At 41.1% G+C, this 19,956-nt stretch overlaps 1 protein-coding gene across 9 annotated transcripts in view; it reads left to right on the forward strand.

Annotated features, from left to right (window-relative positions):
• Positions 1-19,956, forward strand: part of NEK1 (NIMA related kinase 1) — a 181,923-nt gene that overhangs the window by 54,491 nt on the left and 107,476 nt on the right. For 6 of the 9 annotated variants that reach the window (XM_047759749.1, XM_047759748.1, XM_047759751.1 and 3 more), the window contains 5 exons: positions 10,944-11,003; positions 11,231-11,290; positions 11,385-11,432; positions 11,622-11,699; positions 17,959-18,122. In XM_047759749.1, the coding sequence (XP_047615705.1) occupies positions 10,944-11,003; positions 11,231-11,290; positions 11,385-11,432; positions 11,622-11,699; positions 17,959-18,122 (410 nt within the window). Of the gene's footprint in view, positions 1-10,943; positions 11,004-11,230; positions 11,291-11,384; positions 11,433-11,621; positions 11,700-11,925; positions 13,033-17,958; positions 18,123-19,956 lie in introns of those variants that run through there. The other 3 variants (XM_047759754.1, XM_047759756.1, XM_047759752.1) reach the window with 3 other exon arrangements.

Genomic DNA, 19,956 nt, shown 5'->3' on the forward strand with positions numbered 1-19,956 from the left:
GAAATAAAATAAGTAAATATCTGTGATAAACATGAGAAAAATCTGGGGAAATTTTGTATATAAAAATTTATAATCAGGAGTTCCAGGTGTGGTGCAATATGATTGGTGGTGTTTCTGGGACCTGGGTTGCAGGTTTGATCCCTGGCCCCCTACAGTGGTTTAACGGTCCGGTGTGCTGCCTTGTAGGTTATAACTCTGGCTCTGATCTGATCCCTGGTCTGGGAATGCTATATGCTTTGGGGCGACCAAAAAATAAAGAAAAAAAAAATTCGTGATCAGATAAATAAATCAGAGTCATAGAGCTGAAGGAACATGATCTTGCAGTCTTTCTCACTCCAGATGGAAGTCACGGCCTGCAGCATGAAGGTGTGCCCAAGAACACACAGTACTAGTTGCAATAACTGTAAATTTTTCTTATGTCAGCAGCTGTGTACTCTTGCGCATGGAACCCATTTGGTTTTCATGATGTGTGCACACACGCGTGTGCACACACACATGTTCAGATTCATGGGCGTGCATAGTACTATAAGACAAACCTCATAGTAGGGGTGATCTATCTCTTTGCTTAGAATCTCTCATAAAGTAGTTCAGAAAGATCCCCATGAATCAGTCTTCAAATAAGCTGTGTAAGCCAGGAGACAGAAAACAGGATTTTTTTTTTTTTTTTTTAAGCCACCCCAGGGCATATGGAATTCCCAGATCAGGGATCAGATCCGAGCCTCAGCTGTGACCCAAGCCACAGCTGCAGCAACGCCCGATCCCCAACCCACTGTGCTGGGCTAGGGATCAAACCTGCTTCCCAGTGCTCCCAAGATGCCACTGATTCAGTTGTACCACAGTAGAAACTCCCAAAACACAGTTATTTGATAAGGGCAAGTTTAGTGTGATTAATTATTACCTGTTTTTAGGGAATTGATTTTTCGGGGTAAAGAGAACTCTGAAGAATATAGGAAGAGCAGATAGATGTGGGGAGTGGCCATGCTTCTGGGCTGAGATGGGGGCCCCACACAGGAAGGACACAGCTCCCAGTGTCCCTCCAGCCCGCCCAGAAAGTGGAGACTCAGGTCCTGCTGGGTGTGGATGGTGGTGACCCACTGGGGTGCAGGGGGCACTGGACTTCCTGGGCCAAGGCCAGTAGATATGGGACTCTCCGGTCTGGAGTGGATCAGACTCCCTGGGACCTTCCTGGGAGCAGTGGGCATGTTGGGACTGCTGGGTGCTGACTGGGATGTGGCTGGGACACCAGACTGGGGAGAGGGTGGGGGCTGGCCTTGGGATCACTGCTGAGACTAACAGGGAGGCCGGCAAGGGCACCATGCCCACAGGAGTGGTGTCACTGTGTGCCCCCACCTGCAATGACAAGACAGAAGCCTTTTCCATCTGCAGTGTCCCTCAAGCATCGTCTGCTGAGAAAGCTCAGGGGCTGCCACCAAGCATGGGGTTGCACTGCCCAGGTTCAGGGCCATAAGCAGGGCAGAGAAGGCTGGATTCTAGCTGAGGGGCAGTGTGACAGCTGGCACACTGGCTTGTCTTTCTGGGTTTTTGGCTCGTTTGTTTTAATATAACATTTATTCTGGCCTACCTGACCAGGTCCATCATGTCCCTTACTCCTCTTTTCTCCAGTCACCACAGGGGCTTAGGACTCCAGCTTTCCCTCATTGCCTGGTCTCTCAGCTGCATGAGGCTCTGGTCATAGCCCACTCTGACCCCGGCCTCCTGTAGAGCCCTTCACAGCACATCGTCAGCAAGGTCCCTCGCCTTCTAAACTTTAATGATAGTCTGCACCATCTCTGCTCTGAAGCCTGGGTGTCCCTGAGCACACAGTCCCGAAGCTCTCCCAGGGCCTCTTTTCTTTTTGGTCACTCAGTCCTGCCCAGTCCAGAGGTAGAATGGTGGAGACATGTTCCTCACTGTCCTTGTGACTGTCCCCTATTTCCCATGCCACCCCACCCATTTTTTTTTATGTTCTTAATTTGCATCTTATTCATTTATGTATTAAGAGAAAAGCCACTGGTTTTTGTTACCATATTGATAGCTAAGTTTTGAAAATAATCCCGATCCACAGGTCTAAATTTCATTTTTACATAAAATTCAGTTATTTGCTTCATTCTGTTCCCCTAAATAGAGGACAGCTTTTAAAAAGCAAATGTTAGATCCCTTTAGACAAATACATTTTAATCAAGATGGGATTAAAAAAAAAAAAAAAACAACAGTTACCCCACCCAGTTTTGACGCTGTTGCCATTGGACTGTATCTACTGCTGCGCCTTGTGTTTGCATCCTTGGAGCTTCCCAGAGCTGTCCTGATTTTTGTGTTTTCCGTATCTAAGAAGACAGCCCTCCCACTAGCCTTTTGTTTTCTTGACTGTTCTCGTTCAGTGATCTTGTCTCTTGTCTTACTTTAGAACTCTTACCTGTAGCCACCCATCACATCTGTCATCAGGAATGGCAGCTATTCCCTAGTCTCAGGTAAAAGCACCCACTCTCTGACTGCTGTCTCCTGTCTCTCCAGCCCATTCCTTGAGGACTCTGCTTCCAGAACTTTTTGGTCTATTTGGATCTTTAGATCTTAACTAGTTTATTCCATTGTCCTTCTCTTGGTTTTTATTTTCCCTTTCTGGCTTAAATTTCATGTTTTCTCATTGTAATAGCTTCCAGAACCTCCTCTGTCTTGCCCCAGTGGAAAGTGGTTGGAGAAAACATGCAGCTCTTCTCACTGGTCTCACTTTGAATTTATACCAACAGCATCAGGTGGGCACTGTCGCCACCCTGTTATGTTTCTGCAGTCCAGTTACTCCTTCACTTTCTGGATGTTTTCACCTTCTCCTTGCACTTCCCCTCAGGGTAATGACCTTACTTCTTTCTCTTTCCCTGAGAAAATAGAGGCTCACTGCACCACTGCTGCCACTCAGTCCTGTCTGTTTATAAACACCCTGCCTTGCTGCCCATCACTTGGAAGCCCTGTTCCTGTTTGGTTCTGGAGCCCACCCTGCCTTTCCTGTACCATCTGTTATTATTTTGCCTAAGCAAGGGCTTCATGCTCTCTACTCTGCTGTGTTTTTCCTCTCTTCTGGATCATTCCTCTCGGCCAATAAATATGTTGTTTCTTCAGTCTTCTTAAGAAGACTCCTTCCTGTCTTCTTATTCCCCCTCTCTAGCCTCTTCCCTTTGAATGCTCCTGCTCTCAGCAGAGCTCCCCGAAGTCTGTCTCCAGTCCCTCGCTGCCCCTGAGCCTGATGGCCCAGGGCTTGCCCTGTCATGCTGTGAGGACACGGCTCCTGGCCAGGACCCTTGGGGTGCAAAGGCTGCGCAGGGCTGGGTCATTTCCTTGCTCTGCCTCACTTCTGGCCCTGTGGACTTGGGGGAGCCCATAGAATTGCACCCTACTGGCCCCTCCTGCTGGGCTGCATTTCTCCTCACCCTGGCTGGTTCCTCCTCGTGACCCTGACCTCTGGATGAGAACTCTGTCGTTGGGGGCCTCCTCCATGGACAGCCTTGCCCTTTGACCCTCTGTGGACCCAGTCTGTCTCCAGCCTGGATCCTGTTCTGCCATGGCAGCATTTGCTGGCATCTGGGTGGCAGGGCTGGGTCCCAGCTGACCCCAGCACATGGCCCCTCATCACCCTCCTGCCAGCAGGGTGCTCCAGCTCTGGCCTCATTCATGGCAGCCTCAGCTCCCTGACGGTGGAGGGCCGGGCACTCCCTATTCTGCTCCATGGGCTCCCTCGTCCCTCTCCCAGAAAGACTTTGCTGTCTTGTTTCTACTCCCTCCTTGCTGCTCTCCATCCAGCCTTGTCTAGCAGACCTTGGGCTCAAATGCACCTGCCCATCGAGTGCTGCTCTGCAGAAGTGCACTTGTATTTGTTCTTCTCTTTCCCTGGAGGACTCTCTCCAGAAAATCGTGTCCTCCCTTCCTTCTTTCCTTTCCCCCTCCCTCCCCTCTTCCCTCCCTCCTCACTTTATGAGTAGGACCTCTAGCCTCCAGCTGGCCTACTGCCCCATCCACACCACTCTGCTTTTTCTGCTTTGTTTTTCTCTGTGTCATCACGGTCTGACAACACTGTGTGTTTCTGTGTATTTGCTTGTTGCCTATGTCCTCCCTGATGGTGTGAACTGTGTGCGCAGAGCAGGCCCTCAGGGAACACTTGACTGGCTGAGGGAGAGGGAGAGTGGATTAGAGAGTGCTGACTTTGACTTTGTCAAGGCACTTGAGAGTTATTTATTTATTTTTTAAAAATTTCTTAAATTATAGTTGATTTATAATGTGTCCATTTCTGCCATACATCAAAGTGACCCAGTCATACACACACACACACATACACATCATTCTTCTCATGCTATCTTCCATCATGGTTTGTCCCAAGAGATTGGATATAGTTCCCTGTGGTGTACAGTAGGACCTCATTGCTTATTCATTCTAAAAAGAGTTAATTCTTTATAGAAAGAAAAACAAAAAGTTTCAGTGAACTGCTGTACAGAAGCCACCGGGAGAGAAAAAATGATAATGGCCTCCTCTTTTGGGCACACTGGCTTGTGTCTTTACTTTCTGAGGCCAACAGTACTTTTCTTAAGTTAGAAAGTTATTATCCATGATTGTACTGAAGACACTGAAAGTTAATATAATTTCTTTAACTTTCTGTTGTAATAACCCAAATACATACTTGGGTGGACTTATAGAAGGTCAGATGTGTTATCTTGCTCCCTCTTTTTTTTTTTTTTTTTTTTTTGCTTTTTAGGGCTGCACCTGTGGCATAGGGAGGGTTCCCAGGCTAGGGGGCCAAGGGGTCCAATTAGAGCTACACCTGCTGGCCTATAGCCCAGCCACAGCAACACAGGATTTGAGCTGAGTCTGCGACCTACACCACAGCTCATGGCAATGCCAGATCCTCAAGCCACTGAATGAAGCCAGAGATTGAACCTGCAGCCTCACAGTTCCTAGTCGGATTTGTTTCCGCTCCGCCACCACAGGAACTCCAGATGTTTTGTCTCTTGACAGAGAGTTTGTCTGATGAAGTGGAGAGATCGGAACGCTTGGGGAGGCTGAACTAAAGGACAGCAGATGGTCCCTCACCCTTGGGTGGGATTGGAGTAAAGTGTTTATTCTTTCACTTGGCTGATAGAATCAGATAGTATGCTGTTTTTTTTTTTTTATTGTTTCCCTTATTTTAAATTAATATTTATTCAGTATGCAAGAGCAGCATGTTGTGATATTTTCAGATTCTAGTTAATAATCTGAAGAGTAGACCATCTTATCAAATAGTAATGGCAGGTACTATTCAGGGGATAGTTGTGTTTTGGAGTTCAGGCAAGGTTGTTATCCTTAAACATTTAGGCAAATAGTCCTGATTTTCTAATCCAGACCAATGAGAACTAAATAATAATTAGCACATGAAATCATTACATAGCTTATTTAAAACCACTCCACTTAAAACTAGATCTCTCTGCACAATAGTGTGAATGTACTTAATGCTACAGAATTGTACACTAAAAAATGGAGAATATGGTAAATTGAAGTGTAGTTGATTTATGATATTATGTTAGTTTCAGGTGATTTGGGTGGGTTTTTGGGGGCACATTATATAATTCCATTATTATAAGATGTTGGTTATAATTCCCTGTTATACAGCAAATCCTTGTTCCTTATCTTTTTTTTTTGTCTTTTGTCTTTTGAGGGCCGCACCCGCTGCATATAGAGGTTCCCAGGCTAGAGGTCCAATCACAGCTGTAGCCGCGGGCCTACGCCGCAGCTACAGCAATGCCAGATCCGAGCCTCGTCTGTGACCTACACCACAGCTCACGGCAACCCCAGACCCTTAACCCACTGAGTGAGGTCGGGGATTGAACCCACAACCTCATGGTTCTTAGTTGGATTCATTTCCACTGTGCCATGATGGGAACACACATTGCTTATCTATTTTATGTATATAGTTTGTATCTTTTAATCCCAGACTCCTAATTTGTCCTCTCCCTTTTGGTAACCATAAGTTTGTTTTCCGTGTCTCCGAGTCTGTTTTTGTTTTACATAGACATTCATTTATTTCTGTTTTTTATTTATTTATTTTTTTTGTCTTTTTGCCTTTTCTAGAGCCGCTCCCACAGCATATGGATGTTCTCAGGCTAGGGGTCTAATCAGAGCTATAGCCACTGGCCTATGCCAGAGCCACAGCAACATGGGATCCGAGCCGAGTCTGCGATCTACACCACAGCTCGCGGCAGCACTGGGTCCTTAACCCACTGAGCCAGGCCAGGGACTGAACCCACAACCTCATGGTTCCTAGTCAGATTCGTTAACCACAGAGCCACGATGGGAACTTCAACATTCATTTATATTATTTTTTAAAGATTCCACATATAAGTGATATCATGCAGTATTTGTCTTTGTCTGATTTACTTCACTAAGTATAATAATATATAGGTCCATCCATGTTGCTGGAAGTGGCATTATTTCATTCTTTTTTTATGGTGAGTAATACTCTGTGGTGTGAGTACCCACACACACGTGCACACACACATACACATATGGACCATATCTTCTTAAGCCAATCATCTATTGATGGGCACTTGAGTTGTTTCCACGGCGTGGCTATTGTGAATAGTGCTGCTATGAACATTGAGGTTCCTGTATCTTTTTGAGTTAGAGTTTTTGTTTTTTTCTGGATATATGCTCAGGAGTGGGATTGCTGGATCATATGATACTCTATTTTTAGTTTTTAAGGAACTTCTATACTCTCTTTTAAAATGGTAAATTTTATATGTGTTTTACCACAATGAGAAAAATGTTAAAAATTTAAGAGGTAAATAGAAACTAAATAGAAAAGAAATGACAGTCAAATGCATATAGTTTTTCAAACCTAACAATTAAAAAAATTAAAGGAAAAAACTGAATGTCTAAATTATTTTAAATATGATTTTTAAATAAGGTTTTTCCTTTGGTTTTTATATGGCTTATAGTTTTTAAAGACTTATTTTTCCTCCAGAAAAATCTAAAGCACCTTTTAGATTCAAAGTCATAGTGAAAAAAAAAAGAAAGGAAAAAAAAACTCATAATGGCTTTTTAAAAAAAATTCTACATACATAAAACATTTTGAATTTTAAACTTAACTTTCTATCAAGCTTGAAAATAAAAAGTTTAGGAGTTCCTGTCATGGTGCAGCGGAAACAAATCCGATTATTTCCCATGAGGATGTGGATTTGATATCCTTGGCCTTGCTCAGTGGATTAAAGATTCGTCCTTGCCTTAAACTGTGGTGTAGGTCACGGATCCTGCGTTGCTGTGGCTGTGGTGTAGGTGGGCAGCTGTAGCTCTGATTCCACCCCTAGCCTGGGAAATTCCGTATGTCGTAGGTACAGTCCTAAGTGAAAACAAAACAAAACACCAAACACCTTTCTTCACTCTGTTCCTGTAATAATCACAGCTATTAAAACAAAGGACTGGTTATTAAGCCACCAGAGGGAGCTCTGTGAATATGTTTCAGCATTTTGGCTCTGATTTTAGCAAAGAAACACAAAACATTTCTTTTAGTATGTATGTTTTATGTTAACCATATTTTTCTCTTCTGTGTAGGAATAATGTTCTGAAAATACCTGGGTGATCTCAGAGGAACAGCTGGGCATTTTTATCTCACAGATACTTGAGTCTCCTGTATGTCAGGCTGTCTGAAGCAGCCAAGGATGGATATATTTTTTTGCCCTCATGTTATTTGCTCAGGAGTGTGTAGGTGTCTCAGTTCAGCATCCTCTTTTTGCATACTCTTGTGTAATCTGTTTTAAATCTGATAATTTACAGTGAGTTTCTGTATCACTCATGTTAGTATTTTAAGTTGTTGAATGTTGTGGTTCACAAATGTTGAAACCAGTGCTGGGCCTGCTACATAAGAGTTAACCTGTGGAACTTGTCACAAATACAGAATGTAGGGCTCTGTGTCCAGAAATGATGATTTAGCAACTCTTTGGAATATATAGTCTTTAAAAATAGCTTCATTGAGTTGTAACTCACATACCATACAATTTATCCACTTCAAGCTTGGAATTAAATGGTTTCTAATGAATTTGCAAGAGTTGCACAGTCATCCCCACAATCAATCTTAGAACATTTTCCTCACTACCCCCCAGATCCCATTTGCACTCACTCCCTTCTCTTCCCAACATCCAGAGCCCTGGACAGCTAATCTGCTTCTGTCTCTATATAGATTTGCTTGTTATGGATATTTCATGTAAATGAAATCATTCATATGTGGTCTTTTGTGACTGGTTTCTTTCAGTTAGTGCAGTGTTTTCAGGGTTGTAGTGTGTAGCCATGTTGTAGCATGTATCAGTACTTAATTCCTATTTATTGCTAAATAATATTTTGTATGGAAGGAGTATGTATTTTTACAAAGCTCCTGAGTAACATTCCCCACTAGTTTAAATTCTGTATACATAAACATAGTTTGAAATGTTTACTTTGTGTTTGTAATATCATGAGGAACATTATCTACAACTATTTTTTTTCTTGTACTTCAGTAATAGTGCCCCCAGAATTCTCTCCTGACTATTTTAAAATGAGGGTCGCTATTTCTTAGTGGTGACAAAATCATTTTAGTGGCTGAAGAGCAGGGACTTTGAGTAATAGGATGGAAGGTAACAGACTCAGTTACACATAGTAAAGCTCTTTTATGGAACTTGTGTGTGTGTGTGTGTATGTGTATCTTTACTGGGCTTGGATGTAAAATATATTTCTTACTGTGGGTAGCTTTTAGAAAAATCTTAAAAGCTACTGTTTTTTAAATATTCCTTTGTTATTGTCATCTCATTAATCCTAATGTCTTTCCTGGGGTTAGGTAGTAAACTTAAGTGAAAGTTGGATTGTACTAACTAGCCAAAATTAGGTTAGAAGTTAGGATTTAAGAATACAGTGAGGAGTTGGGGTGGTTCTGGGAACCTACTGCTCGAGTCACTCTGTCCAGGAATAAATTTACCGTTCAGTTAGTCACAGTGTGAAATTTAATACTGTTTACCACATGTTGAGGTACCTTTGAGTTAAAACACACTGCATCAGTAAAGTGGATTTGGTTTATGATGGTCATTAAAATATCAAAGCACATTATAAGAGAATTATTATTCTCATTTTACCAGTTATCAACCCATTTGATGGTGTTACATATCATCATTTTATTGTGTTCAGATTATATATTCATTAAAATAAGTTTGTTTTATTCCATAAATGGGAAATAATGCTTAAATTATAAATCATAATACATGTGTTTTTGAATTTTTTTTTTTAGTGAGAGTAAATTTCATGTCTTTCTGGTTCTCTTTTATATGTTGTGAGGTATATAGTATCTTAACAGTGACATATTTCTGGAATTTTTTTTTTTTTAGTACTGCACCCATGGCATATGGAAGTACCGAGACTAGGGGTTCAGTTGGAGCTACAGCTGCCAATATTCTAAATTTGCTTTTAGAATTTTAGTGCTTATCTGTATGGTCATTTTATAAAATTTAGAAAATTGAAGCAGTAAGTGATATATGAAATTATAACATTGACTTTTGTCAAAATATAGCTACTCTTGAAACAAAATTGTTAGCGGATAAAGTTTAATGATTTAATAAATGCCAAATTGTTTTAAAAATATTGTAAATGGGAGATCCTGTTATGGCACAGTGGTTAATGAACCCGACTAGTATCCACGAGGACACGGGTTCGATCCCTGGCCTTGCTCAGTGGTTTGAGGATCTGGTGTTGCCGTGAGCTGTGGTGTAGGTTGTAGATGTGGCTTGGATCCCACGTTGCTATGGCCGTGGTGTAGGCCAGTGTCTATAGCTCCGACTTGACCCCTAGCCTGGGAGCCTCCATGTGCTGCGGGTGTGGCCCTAAAAGGAAAAAAGACACAACAGAAGGAAAACCTAAACCGCTGTTTAGGATGGCATATATAAGCGGCAGAACAATAAGGAAAAGTGAGGTGGTGATGAGGAAAGTCAGGGTGGTGGCTACTCTGTGGTGGAGGCAGAGCTGTGGCAGGGCATGTGGGGGCTTCTGTGTGTGGGCAGTGTTCTGTTTCTTGACTTCGGGGTAATTACTTGAGTATTTCCTTTATTTTGGATAACCTCTGTATATGTCCTTTACTTTTATATTCTTGACTTTGTATCTAGTAGAAAGAAAAGAAAAGAGGAGGTGAATGAATGGAATAGAATAGAGAATTCTGGAAACTGATCCAGATAATATGTGAATTTATTCTGTAATTAATGAGGCATTTCAAACCAGTGGGAAAAAGATGTATCAGCCGATAAATGCTTATGAGATAGTTAGATTCCTCTCTCATTCCATGAACAAAAATTTACTCCATATGGATTTAAAAATAAAAATCTTAACTATAAATATTTTAAAATCAGAATATAAAAGTGAAACTATCTTACTGGCAGAAAAAAATATAATGAGGTCTAGAATATCTTCCTTAGTAAAACGGTTTATAAGATGTTGTAAAGGAAAAGATTGACAGGTTTAAATATATTTAAATTACAAACCTCTGTGTGGTGAAAGATACATTAAACAACAATTCAGAGAGAACGTGAGAAAATACTTGCAACATCTTTAACAGCCTTATTTCTCATAATATACAGAGTTCCTAAAATTGAACAACTCTAAAATTAGATGAACAATTGGTATATAAAAGAAGAAATGTAAATATCTAATATACTAGAAAGTATTAGCCTTTCCAAAAGTAAAAAATATAAGTTTATCATATTCAATATTTGTGAGATTGAGGGGAAATAAATTCTTTTGTGGGAGTGTAAGTTGATGCAGTCTCTTGAGTGGGTGGTTCTTTTTTTTTTAGGGATAATATATTTTGAAAGAGAGTTATGGCGGTATTGGCTTTTTCTTTCTTATTGTAAGTTTCCATGCATTTACTTTCAAGTGGGTACCTCAAAATCCTTACCTAATTTGTAGTTTTACTTTTTGTCCAGGCCCATCAAATTCCAGTGAAGAAAGTGAATGCTAGAGAAGAAAGGAGGAAAATGTTTGAGGTATAAAGATATCTGTCAGCTTATTTTAAAGCTTTGCAAAAATAAGTATACCAGAAGAAACAAATCTCATAAAACCTCCAAACCTTTCCTCCTTATTTCTTTCAAACAGATACCTCTTATTTCTATTTTTCAACCTGGGCATATGTCAACCACTGGTGGACAATTATACTGATAAACCGGAAAAAGTAATCTTTATTATTGATAAAGATGTTCTTTTTTTATTTAAGGAAGCAGCAAGAAAGGGAAGGTTGGATTTTAATGATAAAGAAAAGAAACAAAAGGATCAGGTAGTTATTTTGCTTTTACTCTTCTTCCTCTGCCAAGTTGGAGATGATAATTGTTTCAAGAGTTCTAAGAAGTTTGTCTTTTAAATTGTTACAGATTAGCTTACTGAAGGCTGAACAGATGAAAAGGCAAGAAAAGGAAAGGGTAAGAGTCCGATCCATGTTCCCTGGCCGCCCCATTGCCTCCCCCTACACGTGCCCTTTTTTTTTTTTTTTTTTTAAAGAATAAACTGGCTTCCCTTTTATTACTGAGTGTATTTCATTACTGAATGTATTTAATGTACTTTATATCAAATCTTTGAAGTGGTATTTTGTTTGTTTGTCTTCCCAAAAGTTGGAGAAAATAAATAGGGCCAGGGAACAAGGATGGAGAAACGTGCTGAGTGCCAGCGGCGCAGGTGGTGAAGTGAAGGTAGGCATTTGACAGCAGTGAACCCACATGACTGAGCTTTTTCTCTGGTGTCACTCTGCCCTTTCAGGTGTATACAACTGGGTTATTTGGGGGTTGGGGTAGAACATTTACTTTTTACTTAGAATTCTTCAATAGCTATTATGACCTCTTAATTTTCCTGCCATGTATTTGGTATGTAATGTGTACTGATAACTAACGTGTGACACTGTTAAACTTGCTTTAATAGTTTGCTGTGAAGGCTGTGGTACACCCTTCATTCCAGAGACATCCTTTTAAGATCAAGTACAGTTTGTCACAGCTCTGCTTAAAGTCCTTCTGAAGTTTCGTGTAGATGTGAAGATTCAGTTTTCAGAAGACCCTTGCTAAGCTGGCCCCTGCCAGTCTCCAGCTTATCCCATTGCCACCATGTTGTGCTGTCTGCTCTCGGGCTGAGCCAAGGCCCCTGGTGCGGTTTCCTTTGTCTTTTCACTTGCCTTTTTCTTTACCTCCCTCACTCTCTCTCCCACGTGGAGCCATTTTCCTAGGTAACCAATGGCCTAGCTAGCTGTTTACCTAGATATGTTAATTAAGACATTTCCCTTGGGCAGATCCAGACTGTATAATCTTGGGCAAGTTACTTAACTTTTCAGGGCCATAATTTCTTTAAAAAAAAAAAAAAAGAAAAAAGAAAAAAAGAAAAATTTCTAGAGCAGTACCAGGAACTTGGCTTGCAAGGTCCCCTCTCTTCCCTTCCTTTTCTTTTCTTTGTTCTGCTAGTCTGCATCTTGCCTTTCCTCTAGGTTCATGGAGCATCCTTTACAGGTCTGAGGTAGCTTGAATCCTAAGATGGTCCCCAAATTCCTGAATCCAGTTGTCACACCTGGTGTTGTTTTCCCCTCCACTCCAGAGGAGGGGACCTGTGAATGTGGTTACCTGGCCCTGGTGACAGGATAGTCATGTGGTCATGTGACTGTTTTGTAAGGCTCACAGGTAGCAGACTGGAAGGGGAGGAGGAGGTCATAGAGACACATTCACATGGCAGGGAAGAATAGGTATCCTCTGGGGGCCCAGTGTGGTCTCTGACCCCCAGCTGACTGGCAAGAAAGTGGTGACCTTAGGCACTACAGCCACAAGGAGATGGATCCTTCCTAGAGCCAGTGAGCATAGAAGAGTGTCGTAAGCCTCAGATGAAGATAGTACCCCTGCTGACAACTTGACTTCTGCCTGTGAGATCCGGAGCAGGGGCCCCAGCCAGCGTGACAGAGGGCTGTATCTCAAGCTGCTGAGCTTGTGCTAATTTATGACACAGCAATAGAAAATGAATATAGGAGTTTCTGTTGTGGCTCAGGGGGTTAGAAACCTGACTAGTATCCATGAGGATATGGGTTTGATCCCTGACCTTGCTCAGTGGGTTAAGGATCCGACATTGCTGTGAGCTATGGTGTAGGTCCCAGACGAGGCTTGGATCATGTGTTGCTGTGGCTGTGGTGTAGGTCAGCAGCTGTAGCTCCAATTTGATCCCTAGCCTGAGAATTTCCATATGCCGTGGTGTGGCCCTAAAAAAAAAGAAGAAAGAGAATGAATATATACCATTATTCCTCTGTGTCGTCACTCACTTTGTGCCATCCATTTAGCTGGTACTTATGGTCTTTGAACTGTGAATTTCCTTGGTGCTCAGTTCACTTGGTGTTTAGGTGCCCAGGAGAAATTTGTTAAGTGGAAAGATTAGCATTCTTACTTGTTTCTTTTCCCCCCAAAGTTATGATTTGAATAAAAGTTTAGTCAACAAATATGTTCTTCCTTGGCTTTCTTAATTTGTTTTTCAGTGTCTAGTGATGACACATTTTTCATATTACACATAAGTGTGAGTCACTTTTTCTAATTCTGCATTAACATAGACTTTTACAGTTTTTAGAAATACAGTTTTATTTTTAAGATTATAACTTACTGTTTTTGTACTGTACTACCCACTTTATATGTAGCAGAACTTACTACCTTCTGAATGACAGGGAATGACTCAGAATGTGGCCCATTCTAAAATAACCAACCCTAGGAGTTCCCTTGTAGCACAGTGGATTAAGGATCTGACATTGTCCACTGCTATGACTCTGGTGGCTGCCGTGGCACAGGTTCGATTCCTGGCCCAGGACTTCTGCATGCTGTGGGTGCGGCCAAAAAACCATCCCCAAAACAAACAAAAAATAATCCCATATCTTACATGATTGGAAAGTAAAAACATAGCAAAGTGTAGATCCTCAAATCTTGTCAAGCATTTTATTTCCTGTCCATGATTACTACTGAGAATTTGATTATTTTTTCTTCTCCTTTTGCATATATCTTCTTCTATGCATTAAAGCACCCTTTTTGCCCTATGATGTCTAAAAGTCATATTTAATCGTAAGGTCTGGTTTTATCAATGTTTGCTAACAGTTTTTCATCAGTGTTAGATACTGTGTGCTCAGTAGGTTTCTGCTTCACTTCATGAACTTGTATGTCTGAGGATTAATAAGACAATTTATTTTCCATGATGTAAAGCAAATTCTATGTTAGTTTCTGTACTTATCGGCTATGAGATTTGAAATATTTAACTTCTTAGTCTGTTTCCTTTCTGTACAGTTATGAGGACCTGGAAGCTCAGTAAAATGCAAGACAAATTAAGGAGATCCCTAAAATAAAGATCAAACAAAAACTAAACATTAAGGGGAATATTTCAAAATTAATACTATTTTTATGTACCTCTAAATAATAAAACATTATTCACAGTATAAATAACCAATTTTCTGATTATTTAGTGTCTGTAAAATCTGGAACTTTTTTGCTTTATCCATTTTTTTTTTCTGCAGCATGCAGAAGTTCCCGGGCCAAGGATTGAACCTGTGCCACAGCAGTGACCTGAACTGCTGTGGTGACAACGCCAGATCCTAACCAGCTGAGCCACACAAGAACTTCACTTTATCCATTTTTGATGTATCTCTTATGAATGTGTGTTTTTAGAAAAATCATGAAGCTATCTATCATTCTACATTGATTGTATAGATAACCATGATAGGTAAGAGACATAACTGTTTGAAAATATACTGGAATACTACTCAGCAGTGGAAAGGAATAGCCTGTTAGTACCTTCAGCAGCATGGATCACTCAGAAACATACCATGGGAAAGAAGCCACAAGAGTACATATTGTATGATTCCATTTATATGAAATTAAAGAAAAGGCAGATCCAATCTCTGTGACAGAGAGCAGATCAGTGGTTGCTGGAATGAGAGGGCATTGGCTGCACAGGACCATGAGGGAACTTTGTGGAATGATGAGATATGCTTTTGATTGTGGCAGTGGTTCCACAAGCATATCCATTTGTCAGAGAATCAAGATGCCCTTATACTTGGTAAGTAAGTAAAGGAATCTGAAAAGTCCTGCTGCTTTTGTATTCTAAGACAGTATTGTTAGCCCTGTACTGAGTACAGGTATTTTCAGAGATATGTACATATTTTGTTTTTGCTAAAGACAAACATTAGAACATTCAAACTTCAGATGATTCTAGCACCAGACTGAACTCAAGGAGTACCTGGTCTCATAGGAGGTGTGACCAACATTTACCAGGGTTCTGATTCTGATCATCTGGCTTTGAGATGCACATACTGAAAATGTATATGAAAATCGCCTTGATGGGGTTTTGTGCCTAATTATTTATCTTCCCTACTTCTAGCAGCTTTCATCTCTTGCTGTTCAAACATCTTGAATCGGCTATCTGTAAATATAAATATTCTTGATAAATGTCTCACGCTTATTTTTAAAATATCAGACTTTCTTGTAATGTATACAACTTGTTGTGTCAAGATGTTAATACAAGTTGTACCTCAGTGGGTACACTGAAGTGTCTTCAATTTGGTTCTCATATTTTTATATCTTTTCTTCTTTTTATTTTTTTTTTTGGTCTTTTCCACAGCACGTGAAAATTCTCAGGCCAGGGATCGCGCCCATGCCACAGGCCACAGCAGCAACCCTGATGTGCTGCGATGATGACACTGGATCCTTAACCTACTGTTCCACAAGGGAGCTCCCTTTGTGTCTTTTCTTAGCCAGGCGTCTTCCTCGGAATGTTGCCACTTGAAAGCTCTCCTCCTTTCCTGGTGGTGTTCTGGCGTCTGCCCCCTCCCCCCACCCCCCCACCTTCCTGCCCTGCCTCAACCTCACATCCAGGTTTAGCACTGCTTCTCCACTTCAGTCCTGCCAGTTTGTCTTCCTTTCAGTGTCCTTGGCCTTTGCCTTTGAGGTTACTGATTTCCTCTTCCCAGTGCAGTTCTTGCACCTTGACTTCTGTAATGTTATATGCTTACTTAACTCTCAGCCTTTCTGATGTCTGTTTCCTGGGACTTTCCTGCTCACTTGGGTTCCTTTGTCTGAAGTTGTGTCCTGTGCCTTTGCTGTCATCCTTCATTGTTCCCAGAGAATCCATAGCTCTGTCCATACCTCTTTACATTTTCCTTGGTTGCCTTTCTGGACTTGAAGGGTTCTTGACTTGGTGTCACTGCAGCAGACCCTCTAATTCGTTCTTCCTTATTCTCTCTTATTCTTTCAAAAATTGGCTTACTGACCATCTTAAAAACTGTCTTGGTACTCTCTCCTGCTTTGGGTTGTTGTTTCCTGTATGACTGACACCTCAGGCTGATAGCAGTTTTCTGTACTGGGCGTTTTATGCCCGAGCCCAGTGCTCCCTGCTTCCTTCCCCCTCACGGCATTCCTCTTCATGCTAACTCCTGGATGTGTACATGTGTTGCTTATTGTTACTTTAAAGTTTTACCTTAATACCATGGTTCATGTTTAATCATTTATTTAGTTTACAATTTTTTATCTTTTCTTTCTTTTTTTTTTTTTATGGCTGCACCTGTGGCATATGGAAGTTCCTGGGCTAGGAGTCGAATTGGAGCTGCAGCTGCTGGCCTATGTCACAGCCACAGCAATGCAGGATTCAAGCCACATCTGTGACCTATGCAGCAGTTTGGATCCTTAACCCACTGATCAATGCCAACCATCAAACCTGTATCCTCACAAAGACTATGTCGGGTTCTTAACCCACTGAGCTCCATTGGGAACTCCCATGTTTAATCATTTAATCTTTCTTTGTTACATTGCTTTCAAGGCTAGGTTAAAGAATATTTTTCTCAAGTGATTTTTTTTTTCTTTTTTGGACACCCCATGGCATATGGAGTTCCTGGACCAGGGATCAGATCAGAGCTGCAGTTGCGGCCTACGCCATAGCTATGGCAATAGAAGATCCTTTAACACACTATGCCAGACCTGGGATTTAATCCACATCTGGGGCTGCAGAGCTGCTGCTGATCCCATTGCACCACAGTGGGAACTCCAAGTGATTTTTTTTTTCCTCCTTTTTAGGGCTGCACCCAAGGCATATGGAAGTTCCCAGGCTCGGGGTCAAATCAGAGACTACAGCTGCTGGCCTATGCCACAGCCATGGCAGTGCCAGATTTGAGCTGTGTCTGCCACCTACACCACAGCTCCTGGCAATGTGGGATCCTTAACCCACTGAACGAGGCCAGGGATCAAACCCAAATCTTCATGGATACTAGTTGGATTCATTTCCACTGCACCACAATGGGGACTCTGATGTGTTTTTTTTTTTTTTTAAAGAGATTTTCACTTCTGATGATTTTTTTTTCAGTTTTGTAAATTTTCTCAGTACTTACTGAAGAATGTGCTTATTGCCATTTATTTAACCACAGGAAATGAAATGTTTTTCTGCTTTTATGCTTTGTTTCCCAATTTGTTTTTAAATTGCTTAAGGATACATATGTTGTTATGCCTCTTTTATTTATACCTAGAGTATGTTTCAGTGGTGTTTATATCTTCTTTTGCTTATCAGATTGGATTTAGGGCATATTAAATGCTGTATATTTTTGTTAGATACAATTGTGAATGTTACAGAAGCAGGTTCTTCTTTACTAATAAACTGTACATATTTAAACTTAGTAGAATGTATACTAGAAACTTGTTTCAAAACCTGTTAATTTGAGACCAGATTTTCCCATATTTATGTAATTAATTTTTGTTACATTAAATTATGCTTCGTTAATAAGAAAGTGTACTTACTCTTTGATTGTTAATGGTTATAACATAGTAGGAAAACATTTTGCTTTAGGCTGTATGTTTATGAATATGTTAAATTAGATAATTGTTTTTGAAGAGTCAGGTGTTGAAATTTGCTTTTTTCTTTTTAGACTCTGTGAGATAAGCCTGTGAGAGTTCTTTGTTTAATTCCTAGGCTCCCTTTTTTGGCAGTGGCGGGGCTGTGGCTCCAGCATTGCTTTCTTCTCGAGGACAATATGAACATTATCATGCTATTTTTGATCAAATGCAGCAACAAAGAGCGGAAGATAATGAAGCTAAGTGGAAAGCAGAAGTAAACGGCCAAAGGCTTCCAGAAAGGTATGGCATGTTCTGCAGAAGTTGCTTGTGCTTTGCTCTGGAGAAAGCAGTGGGAGTCATGGGGCACATTTACAGATAGAGGAGCCCAGCAAGGGTGCATCCAGGATGTCCCAGGATGTGGGTGTCACCATTCCCCTAACGCTGATGCTATTAGGAAACCTTTGTAAAAAACTGAAGACTGGGAGTTCCCGTCGTGGTGCAGCAGAAACTAATCCGACCAGGAACCATGAGGTTGTGATTTCAACCCCTGGCCTCGCTCAGTGGGTTAAGGATCCAGCATTGCCATTAGCTGTGGTGTAAGTCGCAGATGTGGCTTGGATTTGGCGTTGCTGTGGCTGTGGCGTAGGCCAGCAGCTGTAGCTCAGATTAGATCCCTAGCCTGGGAACCTTCGTATGCCGCATATGCAGCCCTAAAAAGCAAAAAAAAAAAAAAAAAAAAAAAAGGCAAAAAGTGAAGGCTGTGCCAGTGCAAACGGGTTGGACCACAGCGATCCATAACCTCATCCTTGCATGTAAGCTTGTCCTATGTTATGTATAGCCTAATCCCTACACTTTCTGGGTGTTTTCTCCATTGATACGTAGAATATTTTTTATGTACAGATTTGTCCCTTGATTACATGTGGCAAACATGTAGCTCTTCACTTCAGCCTAATTTTGGTGACCTGTATATGTTATAGGCTGAGCATGCTATTTAAAGGAACATGTGATAACTTTGAACCAGCATATAGTTATAATAACTTTATCCACTTTCTTTCAGTAAATCAGAATATATTTAAAATGAAATTGTACTTTATGCAGAACTCCAAAGCATGCTTTTCTTCTTTCCTTTCCCTTCCTCATCACTTAGAACCCACTTTTCTCTTTGTTGTTTCCTCTTCACATTCATCTTTGATTGATAGCTCACCTATGATCCTATTCATGAGGTTTTTCCTTTTCTTTCATAGCTCCTTTTTTTTTAAGTATCCATATGTGTTTTTTTAGACCCTCTCATCTATTCTATGAAAACATTCCTGTTAAGGAAGAACAGATAGTGTTTTATGAAAATTTATTTATTTATTTATTATTGCTTTTTAGGGCTGCACCCGAGACATATGGAAGTTCCCAGGCTAGGGGTCAGATTGGAGCTACAGCTGCTGGCCTACACCACCGCCACAGCCACACAGGATCTGAGCCGAACCTTCGACTTACACCAGCAGCTCACAGCAGCACCAGATCCTTAACCTACTGAGTGAGGCCAGGGCTCGAACTCGCATCCTCATGGATGCTAGTCGGGCTTGTTACTACTGAGCCACAAGGAGAATTTTCATTTTGTGAAATCTAATTTGTCATTTTAGGAAGAAGACTTTTTTTTTTTTTTTTTTTGCTTTTTAGGGCCACACCCACAGCATATGGAGGTTCCCAGGCTAGGGGTCGAATCGGAACTGTAGTTGTTGGCCTGAACATAGCCACAGCAGCTCAAGATCCAAGCTGCATCTGCGACCTACACCACAGCTCACAGCAATGCCGAATCCTTAACCCACTGAGCGATGCCAGGGGTTGAACCCTCAACCTCATGGTTACTATTCAGATTCGTTTCCACTGTCACTATGGGAACTCCAAGGAGAACACTTTTGAGTGTGATAAAAATCTTTATGATCCCTGCAGTTATAAAAGATTATTAAAAGGTAAGAGTTCACCAGTGGCCTAGTAATTAAGGACTCAACATTGTCACTGATGTGGTTTGGATTCTCTCCCTGGCCCAGGAAGCTCTGCATGCCACAGGTGTAGCCCCCCCACGTTATTTTTTAAAAAATTATTTTAAAAGATATTGAGCAGAGATGAATAATTGAGGTAA

Source organism: Phacochoerus africanus, chromosome 15 (genome assembly GCF_016906955.1).
Source record: "Phacochoerus africanus isolate WHEZ1 chromosome 15, ROS_Pafr_v1, whole genome shotgun sequence".
Classification (NCBI taxonomy): Eukaryota; Metazoa; Chordata; class Mammalia; order Artiodactyla; family Suidae; genus Phacochoerus; species Phacochoerus africanus.